General features: G+C 41.6%; 1 protein-coding gene across 3 annotated transcripts in view; it reads right to left on the reverse strand.

The window, feature by feature from the left end:
• The window catches only part of Srgap2 (SLIT-ROBO Rho GTPase activating protein 2), a 243,088-nt gene that overhangs the window by 28,437 nt on the left and 195,150 nt on the right, over positions 1-19,501 (reverse strand). For all 3 annotated transcript variants that reach the window (XM_071600131.1, XM_027934675.3, XM_034636185.2), the window contains exons 11-14: positions 18,025-18,109; positions 14,840-14,867; positions 12,730-12,754; positions 6,127-6,187 (exon numbers count right to left, since the gene is read on the reverse strand). In XM_071600131.1, the coding sequence (XP_071456232.1) occupies positions 6,127-6,187; positions 12,730-12,754; positions 14,840-14,867; positions 18,025-18,109 (199 nt within the window). The remainder of the gene's footprint in view (positions 1-6,126; positions 6,188-12,729; positions 12,755-14,839; positions 14,868-18,024; positions 18,110-19,501) is intronic.

Raw genomic sequence — 19,501 nt, forward strand, 5'->3', positions numbered from 1 at the left:
ACCATCAGAGGAGTGTCATAAGATGTGAGGTTATAATAATTACTTTAGCTATTGTGACACTGTTCCACTATTCTAGGGGCCAGTGCGTTCAGTACTGATGAAAAAGAGTGGACATGAGAATACAAGTGATCCATCAACAGTATTGTCAGCCACTGTCCCAGGAGCTGCTCCTGACTGCTGCTTCTCACAAAAACAAACATGCATGAACACTACACTACAATGATGTACACAGAAACTTTGTCTTCTTGGGTTTTGTCAGAGTAGAAATATTCATAAAAATAATGCTTGTATAGTGACTGCTGTTAATAAATGCTTTCATATAAATGAAGTGCTTGGTCCTCACAATAAGGGATAAGCTCACAATAAAACAGAGGTTAAGCTGGGTGTGGTGGCACATGACTATAATCCCAGAGGCTTGGGAGGCTGAGGCAGGAGGATCACGAGTTCAAAGCCAGCCTCAGCAATGGTGAGGCACTAAGCAACTCAGGCCATTTTAAAATCAGTGAGACCCCATCTCTAAATAAAATACAAAACAAGGCTGGGGATGTGGCTCAGTGGCCGAGTGTCCCTGAGTTCGATCCCTGGTACTCCCCCTCCCCAAGAAAACCAACAAAGCAAAACCAGGGGTTAGCAATACTCCTATTTTTAGATGGGGGAGAACTGAGGATAACCATCCCTTAGTTATACAGGTACTAAGGACTAGGGCCAGGACTCAGACTCAGGCCTCGTGGCTGTAATCACATACTTAGTCCTCAAGCCAGACTTGTGGGGCCCATTGATGTACAAGCAGAGAAGGTGGGAACCAAATGGCCATTCTGGATTTGTAAGCATGACTCATAGAGAGCACCACACATGCAACTGAGAAACCAGGGAGAAATCCAGGAAGCATGTCATTAGTGCCAGGCCCAGGGACTGAGTGGGTCTGGCACCTCTAATTCCAGTAGGACTGCCTAGGCTTTCTCAGACACCTTGGGTATCAATATTGGCATTTTGTCAAAATCTTTCTATAATGGCACAGTCCTTCAAAAACCTTAATGTGTCAAAGAAGTCTCACATTTATTTTAGGAAAACAAAACAGAATAAGGCTACATTTTGCTGGTTGCTTCAGGGTTACCCTCTAAGTGCGGGTAGCTATCGGCTAGACCTTTGGAGGTCAATCATACAGGCCAGGACTGAAAGTACAGAATTGGACTGAAACAACATTGAGAAATAATCAGAGGGACTGTGATTACCTGATTTGTAGTAGGACTTAAGTCTGTTCCTCTAAGGGACTATAAGAGCCAGATAATGTTCTTTAAACACAGAATGTAAATAGCAAGTGTTCTGACAGAAAGTCACATTCAATGTGAAAATACATTTGTTCACATACAAAAGTTGTAACCATACCCAGTGACTTGTCGAAAACACGATGTAGGGAAATGTCAGAAACCAGACTAGATGGTGTGTTCTGGTTGGTAGAGTATTGCATAAGTTCTTGAAGAGTGTCAACAGGGTGCTTTGGGTAGGGTAGACCACCAAGAAAATATGGTCTTGGTCTGTGGGCCCAAGGATAAGAAGAAATGAGAACTCAGCTTGGTGGAAATCAGGCATCAGGCCTGAAACACTCTGAGCTCTCTTGGTCTGGTTTCTGGGTCCTCTGAAGAACTGATGCTGAAGGGCCGCTTTTTTTTTTTTGGAGTGCCTGATGGGATGATGCTGAGAGCAGAAACAATGTGCTTTCCAAAAGGAAAGGGGAAAACCAGTTGGCTTTTCATTATAATGAAGGTGAATCCTGACTTGCATAACCAAAATAGCACAGCCACCTTTTTCATTTTTCCTTAGTGCTCACTAACATGAAGGTGTAAAACCCATCAGATATGGGTAAGTTGTTTGGCAATGGTGCAAAACCTTCCATGCATGTTGTGCCGGATCCAGCTGTTGCAGAGTTGCTCTGTTGCAGAGTTGCTCTCCTAGGTAATTCTTTTTTATTCCTTCCTTCCTTCCTCTTTTTTTTTTTTTTCCCTTCAGTACTGGAGATTGAAACCAGAAAACTCATACCTCCAAGCTACATGCCTAGTCCTTTTTCATTTTACCTTTTATTTTGAGGGAGGATTTCTCTAAATTCTCAGGCTGACCTTCAACTTGTCATCCTCCTACCTCAGCCTCCTGAATAGCCAGGATTACAGGCATGCACAAGACTCCTGATAGATTCTTCTTTTTTTGTTGTTCCAGGGATTGAACTACAGGGTGCTCAATTGCTGAGCCATATCTCCAGCACTCACCTCCCCTTTTTAAAATTTTGAGACAGAGTCTCACTCGGTTGCTTACAGCCTCTCTAAGTTGCTGAGGCGGCTTCAAATCAGTAATCCTCCTGCCTCAGCCTTCTGAGCTGTTAGAATTATAGGCGTGCGCCACCTCTCCTAGATTTTTCTTGAAATGATTACTACAACAGCCACCTCCTGTCCCTTCTCATGAAAATGATGAGGTTTTCTCCTCCTCATGATTCAGTTTCATTAGTTCCTCATCTTCCTTCTCCTTTAATTCGTCCTAGATCACATTGACCCACTATTCACAGAGGACCCTCAGCTATCTCACCTAGATAATGGGACAATAATATTTACCTCTCAAGGGAAATGAAAATAGTAAGGATATAAAAATTCCCAGCATTTGGTGGGTCACAGATCCTTTTGAGACTGAAAAAAGTTATAAATACTATCTCCATTCAATGTGAAAATATATTTGTTCACATATTAAAGTTGTGATCATATCTTTTTTAGGGAGTTCATGAATACTTTGAGTCTCTATTAGGGAAAAAAATTCAATTTAGTTGAACAAATATTTTTTAAGCAGCTAGCTACTATATCTTTTAAGCTTTTTAAAAATCAACAGTGTATTTGTTTAATCCTAGAATACACATAATTTCCAAATTGCTAACGCATACTTCTGAGATAAAAATTACTACTGTGCAAGATTTCTTTAGCTCTTTTTGTCTTTAGACTTACAGAGTATAGTCAAAACACTGTTTTCCAGTTACTTGGTTAATTATTTTCTTCTTCATTCCCCTTTAGTGTGGTTACATGTTCTTTTGTAGTACAGTTATGATTTCTTGGTATTATTTACATTCCTTTTGTAGTTTTACTCACATTCTAGTTTTATTTATTTGTTAATTCACCTATTGATTACGGAAAACACTAAGGCAGTTCTAAAAGTCAAAACTACACAAAAAAGGCAAATTCAGGGCAATGCCACGTCCTGTTTCCCACTCCATTCCTTCTACCTCCTTCCTACCCTTCTCCTGAAATAATGAATAGAACATTAATTTCTAGATTCATCTTTATTTCTTGCAGAAATGAGAAGATACATGTATATTCTTTTTTTCTTTCTTTTTTGATACCAGGGATTGAACCCAGGGGCACTTAACTACTGAGCCATATCCCAGATCTTTTTTATATTTTATTCAGAGGCAGGGTCTTGCTGAATTGCTTAAGGCCTTGCTAAGTTGCTAAGGCTTTGAACTCTCAATTTTCCTGTCTCAGCCTCCTAAGCCACTAGGATTATAGGCGTGTGCCATCATGCCTGGCACATGTATATTCTTATATTTTCCCTCTTACCTGAAAGGAAGCATACTATAGATGCTCTTTCACATTTTGTTTTTTTCACCTAACAGCATACCCCCGAGGGACCTCTTGATATCAATTCATGGAAATCATCCTCATGTCTTTTTGCAGTTGTCTAGTGCTCCACTGTATGGACATATCATAGTTTTTCCAACCACCCTTCTATGTATGGGCATTTAGGTTGTTTCTGATACTGTGAAATTACAAACAATGCTGCAGCAAATAACCTTGTGAATATCTAATCTTTGCATTGTTGGAGGAATACCTTCATGGTGAATTCTTGGAAGGACTGCTGGATTAGGAGATCAGTGCATATGTAGTTTTATTATATACTGCCAAATTCCCCTATGCTGGTTTAGCTTCCCATCAGCAACATATGCATGTGCCCATTTCCCTAGATTCTCAACCTAGAAACATGCTTAATTTTTGTCTCCTTATGCATTGAACCTGCACAAGGGTAGGGATGGGAAACTCCAAGCCACAATATCTAGAACCCATCACTTCTCAGCTAACACCATAATTAGCACCCTAGTCTAGATCACCACCATGTCTTCCCTGGCCTGCTGCCTAACTTCCTATATCACCCTTATGATCTTATCTCAATAGAACAAACAATGATCCTTTAAAGAGATGACTCCCTGATCAAAATTCTCCAATGGTTTCCATCTCACTCAAAAAAAATAAAATAATAAATAAAAATAAAATCCAGATGCCTATCTTATCCAACAGAGTTGTACAAGGTCTGGCCTCTGGCTTCATTTCCTGTCACTTTCCTCTCCACTCTGTTCAGCAATGCTGGTTTTATCCTATTCTATGAATAAGCCAACAGTCTCTGCTCATAGTGTCCCCTCTCCCCATGATGCCCTTCCCCAGATGTCCACCATAGCTCACCCCCTTAGAACCCTGCTCAAATGTCATCTTCTTAGAAGTGGCCTTTCCCTTGAAACCACTGACAATAGTGTCTGTCCCCTTTCCATTCTTCATTCCTCACCTTGCTTTACTTTTCTTTATGACACCAACACGCAAAATATTGTACGTGAATTTGTTTATTTATTGGCTGATCAACTCATCATCTATTTGTCCTTCAGTAGAACATGAGGTTCAGGAGGACAGAAGCTTTTTAGTAGTACACAATAAGCAATCAATATATATTTCTATTGAATGAATGAATGAATGAAATACTTGGAAGAATGATGGGAGTTCAGATCTCCTTCTTCCTATTGTCTTTTAGGCACAAATAATTCCTCCTCCCCTGGACTCAGTTTGGACTTCTTTGCCAACTACTTGATCATTAATCATTACTATCTTGCGAAATTTCTTATTCTGCTATTCTGAATTAACACTATTTATCTCTTTTTATTTAACTTCTCCCTCACTTACTTATATTCTCCAAAATGCATCATAAGACCACTTAAAGATAGGAACAGTGTATTATTCCTGTTTTAGTTTTCCTACTTGGCGTTATGTGGTACTCAGCATTGTTCAGGGGCTTGATAAATATTTGTTGATTGTTTCAATAGTGATATACAATGCTCTTACTTCAAGTGACTGGAGATAATATTAAAAACTTACAGCTGATGGAGAATGGGATAAGTTGTAAGAATGCTCAAATAATTACTGTTCCAAATACGACCCTAAATAATGTCCCAGTTTATAGGGAGAGAGGAAGGTGAGAGGAGGAAGGGAGAACCTTAATGCCTCTGAATTTATATCAGCAATACTTTATCTACCTCTTTAGTTCAGGAAGGTCATTCTATCCCTCTTCCTATACTATTTAAAAAAATTTCTGATGCTCGGTTCCTAGACATCTCTATGGCACTAGTTCAGATATTTGTGCTTTCTAAACATTCTTAACATTAAAAAATCAATTCTCTGGCAATTATCTCCACCCCTAAATTCTGTTGAACCAGACCAGTAGAGGGTAAGGACTGGAGTTTATGAGATGTAGCTTTGTCAAGCAGAAGGATTAGTGTGATTTGACTAAGTTTGAGAAGGAGCCAGCCCCTGCAGAATCTCAATTGTTAAAAACAACTTTAGGACTGAGCTCTTGTGGATGTTGTATCCAGTGAGACCTGACCAGAATAAAAATGGAATATTATTAGGAATCAGTTGCAACCTTACAAATGGAGTTGTTTCCAAACCAGACTGGCACAGAAAGCTACCATGACAAAATGATCAGGCTGTGCCATGGGAGATAACTGCATGCAGAGGCTGAGTATGAAACTACTGTCACCGTGTATTAGCAGCTGGGTTCTCTCACATAGCAGCTGGAATTTAAAACTCATTTTTGAGCTAAAAAAGGGTATTGTGGTAAGTGGCTGTGGCATTTGCGGTCAAAACATATGATGTCTTTCAATGTCTAGGAGCGGCCATTTTGAAGCAGCAAACATTATGTGAACAAATATGACTTTATTTTTATTTGCTAAGAAGGTTAGCATAGGGAGGCAATCTCTATTCTTACACTACAAAGAATTCCTGGATGTTCTTCCAACCTTTGCACACACATGGGTAAGGCCGTGGTCCTGCTTACCGTGTCTGCTGATAAACCGGATGCAGCTTTCTACCACTAGAGGAATTGCCTGGCTGGAGTCCTGAAAAGCCAAAGAAAAACAATATTACAATCTTCAAACAGGGATAGCCCAGGATGAGAGCAAATGGGCCTCACTGTGGAACTTGTCTCAGATGGATCAGTGATGGTGCAGTCACCTGGCTTGTCCTCCAAGCTCCAGAGCACAAAAACACAACCACTGACTTGGAATGGCACTTATCTCCACCCCTAAATTCTGTTGAACCAGAACAGTAGTGGGTAAGGACTGGAGTTTATGAGATGTAGACGCACCTTAAATCTAGCATGTTCTAAATGGAGCCGGTTGTCTTTTTATCCTGACCCAGTGCACCACCAACAGCCATCCAATCCATCTTCTCAGGTTTGCCTTCAAAATATCTGTTGAATCTCTTCACACTTCTCCATCTCTATTGCCACCAGTTAGCTCAGTCCACCAATATCTCCATTTCCATCCCTGCTACCTACCCATCCCTTTACATAGTGGTCAGGAGATCTTTAAAAGTACATCTCAACTACTGGGGATGGAGATTGATCAAATTGTGTTATGTGCATGTACAAATATGGCAACATAAATTCTTCTGTTATGTATAATTAGAGTGTACCAAGAAAAAAAAAGTGCATCTCATCTCGTGAACTTTATCAGAGACTTCTCTTCTCAGCTTCACGTGTTCAGGATCTTGCTTTTGCCTCCACTGTCCCAACTTCTGCTCAACCCCATCTCTGCTACAGCTAACTGGCTGCCTTTCTTTCTCCAATAAGTCCTCCCTTGTCTCAAGGGTTAAATGAGTGACACCTGCTGCTGACACATTCTTCTCAACCCTGACTGTGACTTCATTATGTGGGTGTGAATATCTATTTGCACTGACCACCACCAGCTCAAGCTCTACAAGGGTAGGTCCTACATCCATTCCTGGGTGTCTAGTGCTGGCCATGATGCTTTCATATAGTAGTGCTTAATTAATACCAGTCAAAGGTCACAGGGTGAATCAAAGGGAGCTTCAGAAAGGTTTGTTTGGCATAAAAGGTAGGAAAGAAAAGAAAAGCCAGTTCTTGCAAACAGTGGAGATTACTTGATACTAAGCAAAACAGGCCTCCCAGATGTTAATCTTCATTCTGTCCTTTTGCTATATAACCCTTCTCATATTGTTTAACTTCTATGAACTTAAATTTGCCATAAATTTCTCAGTGGGTAGGGAATTCATGTGAGGAATGAGTATGTCCTACTGGCATGAGGGCATGAGTGTCTACTGTGCACAGAAGAATTTATAGAGGTCTTGGGCCATGAACAAGTCCTTGAGATAGACTGGTCCTCAAAACAACCCTATGGGGTATGTATTATTATTCTCACGAAGTTAACTCACTGCTGATGGTCACTTAGCTGGAAAGTAGCCAAGCCAGAATTCAAACTCCAGCTGCCTCCCTCTGAAACTGAATACTTCACTACCACCATGCTGCATCCTAGGAGTTCAGCAAACATTACACACCATCTCTCACTAAAAACCAGCAGGGTTTTATAATATAGCCACATGCACAAATCATTCAGCTCTGTGGAAGAAAGACATGAGGCAGAGGGGCCCAAAACCTAGCTAGAAAGAGCTTCGGCAATGTGTCAAGATGCATTCTACTGTCGTGTATAATGATAATTAGAACAAATTAAAAAAACAATAAAAAAAAAAAGAGCTTCGGATATTCAGGACAGAGATGTTCAGAACTCTTCAGTGGGCTGGGTCCTATGTCTTCTGCCCATTTCACAGGTTTGCCTGTAGCCCTCTTCTGGCTCTGAATTTTCAGCTGTAGCTGTGGGGTTTGGCTATTATTAGGAAGCAGCTGGGTCTCATGAAGAAGTCAGGCCGAGAGAAGAGCTGGCTTGGCCTCCAACTCCAGAGCTTGCCAGGAATCACGAGGCTGCCAAAGGGAGTATTGCATATGCCAAGGTGGAGGGAGTTGGGAAGGTCTCAGTGACCCAAATGCTCATCTTTGTGACCCCCAAACCCATCTGCTTCCTCCAGCTTTCTATTGACAGCAGCCAGTGTCTACTCTCTTATTAACATCACTGCCAGATGGGCTAGGTGATTTTGTAGGAAGACTCTTTGTTCTCTCTTCCTTACTCTAATGAAGAAAATGGCACCACTATTAAAAGAGAAAAAATGCTCCAATTGAGGAAGTCTTTTTTATATTTACAGACTTCTGTTATCATACTTTTCACTTATAAATAGCAGCAGCAGAGAAAATGAAGATAGCAACAGGAAGGTTTGCAAAGTTTTGCTGGTCCCAGATTTGCATATAAAGACCCAGACAGAGGGAAGCTTGGAAGCTCCCAGATTACTGGCTTCATTAAGTTATGTGAAACTTAATGTTGGTGGTGCTCAACTGTAATCCCAGCAGTTCAGGAGGCTGAGGCAGGAGGATCACAAGTTCAAAGCCAGCCTTAGCAACTTAGCAAGGCCCTAAGCAACTCTGTGAGACTCTGTCACTTAATAAAATACAAAAAAAAAAAAAAAAAAAAAAGGCTGGAGATGTGGCTTAGTGATTAAGCGCCCCTGGGTTCAATCCCCAATAGCAAAAAAAAAAAAAAAAAAGAAAAAAAAAAAAGGTTATTTGAAAGCAAAATTTGCCGAATACACAGGAAATGGAATATTAGTGGCAAAGTAAGTAAGGATTGGCTGAAAATATGGCATCGAGGATAATAGCCTGAATGTGCATGGTTACTAATAGCAGAAGTGGCTCAGAGGGATAATCTGTGGCATACAAGGGTGGGCAAAAGATGACCAGTCTTATTGTAAAAGAGCATTTTTCTTGTCCCCATTGATCCAATGGAGCCTAAGATAGAGTCCAGTGGAAACAGACAAGTGACAAAGGCACCAAAGTTTTGGATGCTCCTGTGAATCTTCCCCACTCCACTCCCAGTGATCTCATTTCCCCAGATGGTTCTGTATGTCACTGTAGTGCCCTGAGACCTGTGCTTCACCACTGACTTTGCACACAGCTGTCCAGTAGTTTCTATATGTGCTTCCATCCACTGAATGTTTGTCTCTCACCTCTCCCCCAATGTTAGGACTGATGTAACTTTAATTCTTCTGGTCATAATATTTTTGGTCACATAATCTCAGAGTTGGAAGAGGACTTTAAGGACAATCAGGCTAAATTTCTGTCTAATCAGATTAAAGGAACTGCAGAAAAAGGGATAGTAGACATAACTTGGAAAAGATAGCACAGCAGTGGTCCAGTAATTTGCAAGGGAAAACAGGAAGATGGCAGATGAAGTCCAAACATGCATTGTTTGGCATAACTTCTTTCTTTTTTTTTCCTTTTGGTACTAACTGGGTGTTTAAAATTTGTAAATTTAAATTAAATTTATTTTTTAACTAATACATAAAATTGTATATATTAATGGGGTACCATGTGATATTTTAATACATGTGTATTATGTTTAAATCAGGGTAAACATATCTATCTCCTCAATTTATCACTACTTAATGATTAAAATATTCAAATAGGTTTGGGCTGGGGCTCAGTGTTAGTGCACTTGCCTGGCATGTGTGAGGCACTAGGTTCGATTCTTAGCAATGCATATAAATAAATAAATAATAAAGGTCTATCAACAACTAAAAAAATATTTTAAAAAGAAATTCAAATATTCAAAATCCTTTCCTCTAGCTTTTTAAAAAAAATTTCAAGAATTTTTTCTTTCTTTTTTTTTTAAACTTAGGGCCTTGCATATGCTGGGCACAGCTCTACCGCTGAGGCACAACCCCAGCCCTCTTCTAGCTTTTTGAAATGTACATAATTATCTATAGTCACCCTACTGTGTAACAACATACCAGAACTTCTTGCTTGTTCATATTTAACTGTAACTTAGTAATAACTGATCAACTTTTCTCTATTGGCATAACTCCTTTTTAGGGGGGTAGGGTACTGGGGATTGAACTCAGGGGCACTCAACCACTGAGCCACATTCCCAGCCCTATTTTATATTTTATTCAGAGACAGGGTCTCACTGAGTTGCTTTGTGCCTCGCTTTTGCTGAGGCTGGCTTTGAACTTGTGACTTTCCTGTCTCAGCCTCCTGAGCTGCTGTGATTACAGGTTTGCACCACTGTGCCCATCCTCTATTAGCATAATTTCTTATGAGTAAGAGAGTTAGGAATTTTTTTCACATACTGATGTCTAGAACATTTATTAGATTTCCACTTTCACCAAAGTCTTGACAACTAACCAGATGTGATACAAAGACCAAAAAAAAAAAAAAGGATGACATGAAAGATAAGATTTGGGACCTTATTATTTTATATAAAAAATAAAGGTCTATCAACAACTAAAAATGTTGCCGATAGGATGGAGAGTACCCTTTAAAAGAAAGAGAATTTAGGGGAGCTGAGGAAGCACTTGTGGTGGGGCAGGGGAAGGCTGGTGCCAAGGGTGGAGGCGCTATCTCAACCTTTGGGCACAAATGTCCAGTCAGTCACTTGGGAGTTAGAGCCAAGGACTCAGGCAGGCAGCACTACAGGACAAAAGGACACTTTGGGAAGGAGAGAAAGGTTCCTCTAGAGGAATATAATGACAAGGGAAGGAGCATGGAGAAAAGTCAGGCAACCTGGGGAGGAGCCTAAATTTAGAAGAATGGAGAAAGTGAGGCCATCAAAAAAGATATCAATGGCCAGGAGAGAGAAAGTACTAGGCTTGAAGAGAGCAGAGAAGTCTGGAAGCAAAAGCTGATTCACATAATTTTTAAGAAAAGTCTATGGGCTTTGAGCCTAGTCTTTGCTAGGGTAAAAAATGGCTAGAATCCATTAGGCACCCTCAAGAACAAAAGCCATCAGATTCTTCCTCTTGTTTGGCTTATTTGCCATAAACTCCCCAAAAAGCAAACATTGAATTCCTGGTTACTTTTATAAAATTCCTAATCTTCTAAATTATTATTTTACATCCCTATCTTAGATATGAACCACCATTATATATAAACTACTGCAGAGAAACTGGGGTAGCAGAACAAAAACAAGCTCTTGTTTTGATTAGGGTTTATGGAAGTTTCTGGAACTCTTAGGCAAATCTAGCACCAGGCAAATGTACTTTGCCTGCAACTGCTTAGGTGCAACAGGATGCAAACCAGATGGATGGCAAGCTGACCAGGAGCACATATCACCTGCCTGACTGTGGGCTCCCACATTCCTGCAGCCAGAGTTGGAGCTGCAAAGCCGGCCCACACGTGCTCCTTCTCTAAGCAGGAGGTCCAGTTTTGGATCAGGAACTAAAAGGAACAAAGTTTGAGCTCGATCCTATTCTTAGTGTTAAAGATGGCTTGCTCATTCTTTAAGACATATACTGACTAGTTTTCAATGCCATAAACTAACCCTGGGAGGCTTTCCATTCTTTTCCAGTTTTAAATGAAATCATGGGAGAAAGGAGAAAGAAAAAAAAAAAAAAAGAGAGAGGAACAAGAGGAAAGAGAATTGCAATGAATATTTTATCATTTAAAAAATGTATAAATGTATTTGACACAGTGTTCTCATTAAAATGAGATCTGAAGTAAAGAAGGAGGAAAAAAATTACAACAAAGCTGGGACAAATGAGGTCTATGTCATCGGAGTTCTCCAGCTGGACTGACCACCCAGCCAGAGCAGTCACCAGCTTGAATATACTGCTGGGGCTGCCGACACTACAGAAACCATGCGCCCTCTACGTTTGATTGTCTCCCTGTGGTTAGGGCCACTGTGAATTACCCAGAATGTCTTTATAAAGCCTGGATCAGCTTTCCCCTGAGTAGACACAGAGATATTTCTGAGCTCTCTCTACCCCCTCCCTGCTAATGGCCTTCTGCAAAGCTGCTTTGAGCTTAGGGGAAACAAAATCATTTCAGCATTTGCTATAAAGTATAATTAGGAAGTCAAATTTGCTACTGCAAAAAATACTTCAATTAATTTTTTTTTAAACAAGCACAAGTGCTGTTTAGATTGTCCACTGGTGTGGCTTATCCACGCCACTGCTCTCTTGAGGTTTCCTCCTAATATAGGTAATGAGACCTGGTGCCCAGTGACAGAATTGAATACAATGGTGAAAACCATGTACAAAACAGCTCTTGTCCTTCATTCCCAGACCAGAGTAATCTCTGTATTTTAGTACATGGCAGGATACATCTAGGATGGACACACCATCAGAAACAAAATCTACACATGTAAAGCAAGACTGTCTCGTCTAGGGGATTAGCTGCTGGAAGTTACTGACCCATTAATGTGTCTATAAGTTAGTGTGCAGCCTCTTCTTGGCACTTATCCTTCATGGCAGAAGGATGCCATGGGCAGTTCTGGTACAATCTGTCCCTTAAAAATCATACCAGCTAGTATGCAAGAGGGTAAATGACTAGAAAAGAAGAACAAGGTATAAATATTATGACCATTCCAACACTGACAAAATTGCTCTAACTGTAACCATGCCATGACTAAAGGGTACAGCCTAAAGGCAGGCATAAAGTCAGAGAAGTGTCTGTCCTGTCCACATGGAGCTTCACGATTGCCTGTGGGATATACTCAATTGTCATGCCAGGCCAGCCTGGCCTCTGCGGGGCTCTTACCTGTTTCCTCACAGTTGAGCTACGCCTGTGGTTGATCCCACCAAGTCAGAGAGGGCCGATCCAGCAACAGGGAGGACAAAAGAGAAAATTGGGACAGAATGAGACAAGTCATTGCTTGTGTGAGTGTGTGTGTGTGTGTGTGTACACATATGTGCACATGTGCAAGCGCACATATGTATTGCCTTAGCTTCTGAATAGCTGGAGTTATAGGTATGTGCCATCATGCCCACTTCAAATGAGGGCTCTTTTTTTTTTTTTTAATTTTTATTGTTGGTTGTTCAAAACATTACATAGTTCTTGATATATCATATTTCACACTTTGATTCAAGTGGGTTATGAAATCCCATTTTTACCCCGTATACAGATTGCAGAATCACATCAGTTACACATCCAATGATTTACATATTGCCATACTAGTGTCTGTTGTATTCTGCTGCAATCATGAAAAACAGTCTTTATGGTAGTTAATGAATCAAGTCACAATATTCAGCTCAGTCCCAGAAAAGGCTAAGAGACTTGTTAAGTTACTTCCCATCTAAAGTCAAATATAGTTTTTCTCTTTATAAAAGCACAGAGGTGCTTAATTTTAATGTCTACCAACATTCAAAATTTGAATAAGAAGGAACTGGTCCAACTTTGCAGATCTGGGTTAGATAATAAGAAGATCTTCCTGTTGCAAGGAGATGCTGGAAAATACCAAAGGCTGCTGCCTATCATTTGCTTTCTCTTGGAAATCCTCAGGGAAAAGATAGGAAGCATTTTTTTTTTTTCTAGATTTAGAGAGTAGGGCACCTACAATGGAAGGAAGTATGGGGATCTTCTGTCTATATTTTTCAAGTTGTGTTGAGCCTCAGAGAACTTTTCTCAAAGGGAATTTGACTCAGAGGCACCTGAGTCAAACAGGCACGGCAGCGCTACCCTGCTTTGAATGAAGGTGGGGGCCAGGGCCTGACCACTGGGCCTTGTTCTGCCTCTGCTGCCAGGTCACTCCTGGAGAACCTCTTTGAAATTCTCCAGGCTCGTGAAGCTCATGTAAAACACTGTTTTTCTGAGGGGGGAAAAGAGTGGCCAAGGTCAGACACAGTGAAATAATCCAGCAACAGGGAAATAGACTCAGTTCTTTTCATTTTTTCAGAAACTTCTGCGGACATAGGCTCAGGTGAACTTATACTATATCACCAAAAGATATATTCCACAGAATTCCATTATCCTGGTTCCCTGCAGCCCCCAAGTCTATCATATTAATGGGACTTTAGTTATAATCCACAATGACAAAACGATGAAAGCCAAATGAAGCTATCTCTAAATAATGAGCCTATAATTGTAAATGGCTTATGATTATTGTGTGTGTTGGCAGATAGAAGTGGTTGATATAATGGACTAACGCAGGGTCTCTAAGGAGTCTAGTCCATTAGAGTTCTTTCTCCAGTTAAATCAGCACATTTTTAGGCATCAGAGAACTGTCATCTGAATGGATGTCTTGCTTTCTGCCCACTCAAGAGTTTTCTCATAGCAGCACCATGACTGGGAGGGAAAATATGTGGCTGGGGTGGGAGAGGAAGGGGAAGGTAGGGAAAAATCAGGAGGGCTGCATACTTGCACATCAGGCAAGATTTCTACCAGTGCCATTTGGCAAGCCAATACAAAATAATATTTTATTATCCAGCAATGTCACTAATTAGGCTATCATCTTTGCCATGCATGGAAAAAAAAATCTCAGATCAAATGTTACCTCCTGATCTTCTTTCTCTAAGTTAGAGACTCCCCAGAGCCTATATGCTGAAGTCTACCAGCTAAGGATAGGTTAAAGGATAGGATCCTCCAGCATTAAATGTCTATTTTCCTTGCAATATGGTGGCTTTGAGAAGACTTGGACTATTTCAGCAACTGATACTCCTTTACTCAGTTCTGCTCAGTTCTCTTCCTAAGTCATAGCAAACCCCATTGCCATCTGAGACCAGAGAGAGTCACTAAGGCCAAGGGAAGGAACCCACCCTCGCAAGTCATTCAATGTCCTTACAACTCAACCTTAGATCTTTCCCAAGCTAGGACCACTGGACCTTTGGGCCTCTCTTTATCCCTTCCCAGGGCTGTCCCATGCCACACCTACCTGGCCAGACTGCAATCTGTCCGCTGACCTGTGGAAAGACAAAAGCAAAAAGCATATGAAATAAAAGGGGTAGAGAAGGGAGACCAACTAGCAGAAAAGGGAGCCCATAGCCTCGTCTGAGAAAGAACTTTCTCTTGGTTCCCAAGCCACAGTTGCTAGTATCCCTGGACCTTAGGTTTGCCAATTCTTCTTCCCAAAGGGAAAACAGGCATGGATATAGGACAATGAGAATGAGATAGATCATACTTTAGAGAACAATCTGTTAGAAATTTAGCTTTTTATGCTTATGCTGGGTGTCTATGGTGGGAAGTTGTGGAGTGGAGTAGAACATGTTTTCTTGCTCCCATGTCTGTAAATGTACATACACTCATATACACAGCTGGGGTTGGAATGGAAGAAGGAAAAGGAGTTGTCTGGGGAGAGAAGGGAGATGTGCATGTTCTGGTTTTAGATTCATACTAAATTCTGTTAGGTTAGACTGGGGTAGTGAGGCAGACTCTGCTAGGAAATCATAGTTCTCAATCCAGTGGCAGTCCCTAATAAATGAATGGGTCATAGTCAGCTTTAAAAGCTGAAATGCAAACTCAGCATGGTGGCTCACACCTGTAATCCGGCCACATGGGAGGCTGAGGCAGGAGGATCTCAAGTTTGAGGCCAGCCTCAGCAAATTAATGAGGCACTTAGCTACTTAGTGAGACCCTGTCTCAAAACTAAAAAATAAAATAAAGTAAAATGGGCTGGAGATGTGGCTCAGTGGTACAACATTTCTGGGTCTAATTCCCCATACCAAAACAAAACAAGACAAAAAAAAAACAAAAACAAAAAAAAAAACCTGAAATTCAAACCTTAAATTCATAAGAAGTATTTGTATTTTTATTTTTTTTGTTTGTTTGGTTTTGGTTTTTGTGGTGCTAGGGATCAAAGCCAGGGCTTCATGCTAGGTGAGCACCCTAACACAGAGCTGCATCCTCAGCCCCATAGACATGTCTTTAAAATTTAAAAATACATCTACATGTATACATGGGTCATAATGTAATATGTGGTGCTTTCTTTGGGCCCATAGTTAATGAAGCTTGATCTGTACTAGACCCAAATTAGATAAACGAAGAGCAAACCTCAGCAGGCACTGAGCCAGTGAAGCAGAGATCAGCTCCTACATTCCCCATTCAAGCTCCGGAAAAGGCAACTCCAAGGGCTGGGGGAGGGCAGCGCTGTTCCTTGTCTTTAAAGCTTGCTAATTGTTGATTACAGTGCAGCTCATCTTGAGCAACACCATCCCCCACCCCTAACAGCCTCTTCTTACCAAAGGCTCAGCTTTCATCTGCAAAAATATTATTCTGAGCCATTATTTTCAACATCTGTCCCATTTCCATTCTGGAATATTCATACACATCAATTATCCCTCTGTGGCAAGAACAAGGGGCTCTTGCATTATGGTGACAAATACATACAGAAGGCAGGGACATGATGGCTTGCACACAGGAAGATTTACAGCTATTTTTTTTTCTTTATTGCTACAACTTGTCATCTTTAGATTAAGGCAATTTGCAACACTAATGAATGGTCAACTTTCATCCCTCCAGAGTTGCACATTTGGTGCATACTTGGGTGTGAGCAAGCAAACACACACACACACACACACACACACACACACACACACACACTACACACCAAGATCCTGCTTCTTGTCTTATTTATGAATTATGCTTAGTTTGTCTTGACCGGAAAAAAAAAAATCACAGCTATAACTTGCTTCAAATACTTCTGGGCTTTCTTTTCTTCAGTCTCTGGTGGAGGAGCAATTTGATAACCAAAGAGTAAAGATTTTTCTATAAGCAAAGTTTGACTCTCTTTTTCTTTCTTTCTTTTTTTTTTTTTTTGCAGTGCTAGGGATTGAACCCATAGCCTTGTGCATGGGAGGCAAGCACTCTACCAACTGAGCTATATCCCCAGCCCAAGTGTGACTCTGAATCCCTGGACCTGTTTAGTCTGAGTCCCTTGGGTGGTGGACAGGAAAGAGACCAGAAGTTACGGAAAAGGCTCTCTTTATAGAAAATGCCTTAAAAATCATAAGAGCAGAGGTATTAGAGAAAAGAGAATTAACCACCTGGGGGAACTCTCCAGAGAAGGAAAAGGATAGGGTGAGAACAGTGGGCAGGAGACTCTGGTGTGAAAGGCAGGGCTCCAATCCCTGGGCCAATGAGCCAATGAGCCTCACATGCTTCCCTGGGCTCTGCAGTTTGTCTGATGAGAGCTTGAGAATTTATTTGAAAAAAGTCAGAGCTTTGTGTAAGTGCAGGTCAGGTCACTCAGGTTACCACAGAGTCCCTGTGGCATCTCTCTTCCTCTCCCTCCCATCTTTAAGTGAGGAGATTAGTGGGGCAGGGCACTCAGAGGCATCCCCAACCTGGGAATCCCATTAATCATAGGATGCTGAGAGCTAGGCAGGAGACCTGGGCAGGGTGCCAAATAACCCTGAGGAAGCTTCTCTTTCAACCTTCGCCTTCTGTTTGACGTCCGAGAAGACAAAGTCCAGAGTGCCAGTTCTCTGCCTTGCTACTTTCTAGGGTCTGGTTAAGATCATCATCGGAGATGAGACAACCCTATCAGCACGATGGCCTCAGCATGACCACAGGAGAGAGAGGGGGCTGCCACTTAAACGGCACAGGGACCCCTCCAAGTAGAAGGAAGCAGACATTCACCCTGCAACTTAGAAGGCAGCCAAACGTCTGTCTGTCCATCACTCCTGCACCTGAGGATAATCTCCCTCCTCAGCAGGGCATCTCATCTCACATCTCCCACCCTTGCCCTTCCTGTACCAGCCTCAGTCTTGCCACAAGGAGCTGGGAGTTTTAACAAAGTGTCTGCAGAGGAAATAACTCTGCAGCCCCATTACCCGGGTTGTGGCAGAGGAGGCAAGGGAGGGGGCCTGGGTGGAGAGCAGGCACGCTCCATTTAAACAAATAGATGATGCACATTAGTGCTTCATTAAGCATTGCCCTTTTCCCATTACTCAAGCAGTCATCTGGGGCGTGTGCTTCCACATTAAAGGGGCTAGGAAAAGAAACGCGTTCATATAACCAGATTGGGTCCACTTGGCTGAGGACAGAGGCGCGTGCTCAGCAAGAGAGCTCAGTGGGACCCGGCCCAGCTGCCAGCCTCCCACGGAGCATTCCCACACTCACTTTCTCCCAGGGTTTTCTGCAGAAGGTCGTGCTTGGCTTGTAACTTGGTGATGAGGTTCCTGCCCTCCAGGTACTCCTTCATTTTCTGTAGGGGAGGAGCAGAAAGAATAGTCAGACGCCTAAGGAAAAAAAAATATCACGGATTCTTGGATGGACAATTCCCTTTTTTTGACAGGTCTTTTGGTTTCTGACCCAATTTCTATCAGGTCCATGTTTAAAAAATTTCTTTGAGGCCCAGAGTGTATGGCAGCTGCTGATTTTCACGGTGGATTAGTGCCCTGCTCTATGTTTCCATTGGAATTCGACGTTGGCCAGTACAAACAAACAAATGGTCTCCTAAAGCCCCTCATCTATCTCCTTCAGCCACACTGAAGAACAAGGACTGTAGGAAGTGTGAACAGACTCCCAGAGCCCCAGTTTTCTTGGTGTGAAGACACACACCTGCTCTTTGGCATCTCTACTGACATCTCTCCTGCCCTGCCTCTCCCAGGGTGTGTACTGTCACACCTGCACCTGGAGCAACAGCCCCCAGTCTCTGCCTCAGCTGCAAGTCCAGCATGCAGAGCATCTTCATTTGAGCCATATCCTAATCCTAATTGACCTCCTTCACTATTCTGCACAGAATCTTTATGGAAAGTGGCTGTCCCCCACTTGCGCATGCATGTACACACACACACACACACACACACACACACTTCCAAACCTAAGAGTTGGTTCTGGAAATGCAATGCCACCTGCTCTAACAGCCGGGATAGGATGCTGTGCTGCATTTTCAATTACAATCTCTCATGAAAGCTTGTCTGCCCATGGAGAGACTGTAGTTCACTGAAAAATTTATAAAATCTTCAAAACAACCCTATGAATGACTATTATCATTATCCCCATTTTACTGAGGAGAGTACTGAGGTCTGGAGAGATCAAGTTGTTCAAGGTCAAACAGTGAGCAATGGAATTAGAAGGTTAACACAAGGGGCTGAGGATGCAGCTCAGTGGTACAGTGCTTGCCTATCATGCATGAGGCTCTGGGTTCCACCCCCAATACCACAAAAATTAATACCTGATTAAATAAATAAAAAGGAAAATCCCCTAAACTACCCAATACATGCAGTTTCAGAATGATATCTGCTCTTAAGCATTATAATAAAATGCCCCATCACAATATAGAGCAGGAGAGAAGCAGAATTAAACATTGCATTCTTTTTATATATGAGGCAACTTAGATTTTTTTCCCCCCTTGGGTACTGGGGATTGAACCCAGGGATACTGTAACACTGAGCTGCTGCCTTGGCCATTTTCATTTTTATTATGAGACAGGATCTTACTAAGTTGCTAAGGCTGGCCTTGAACTTGTGAATCTCCTGCCTCAGCCTCCTGAGTTCCTGAGATTACAGGTGTGCACCACCATACCTGGCAATTTAGGAGATTTTGGAACACTATAGCACATAGTCTTTCATTTGATTCCCACAATAACTTCATA

Source organism: Marmota flaviventris, chromosome 12 (assembly GCF_047511675.1).
Source record: "Marmota flaviventris isolate mMarFla1 chromosome 12, mMarFla1.hap1, whole genome shotgun sequence".
Classification (NCBI taxonomy): Eukaryota; Metazoa; Chordata; class Mammalia; order Rodentia; family Sciuridae; genus Marmota; species Marmota flaviventris.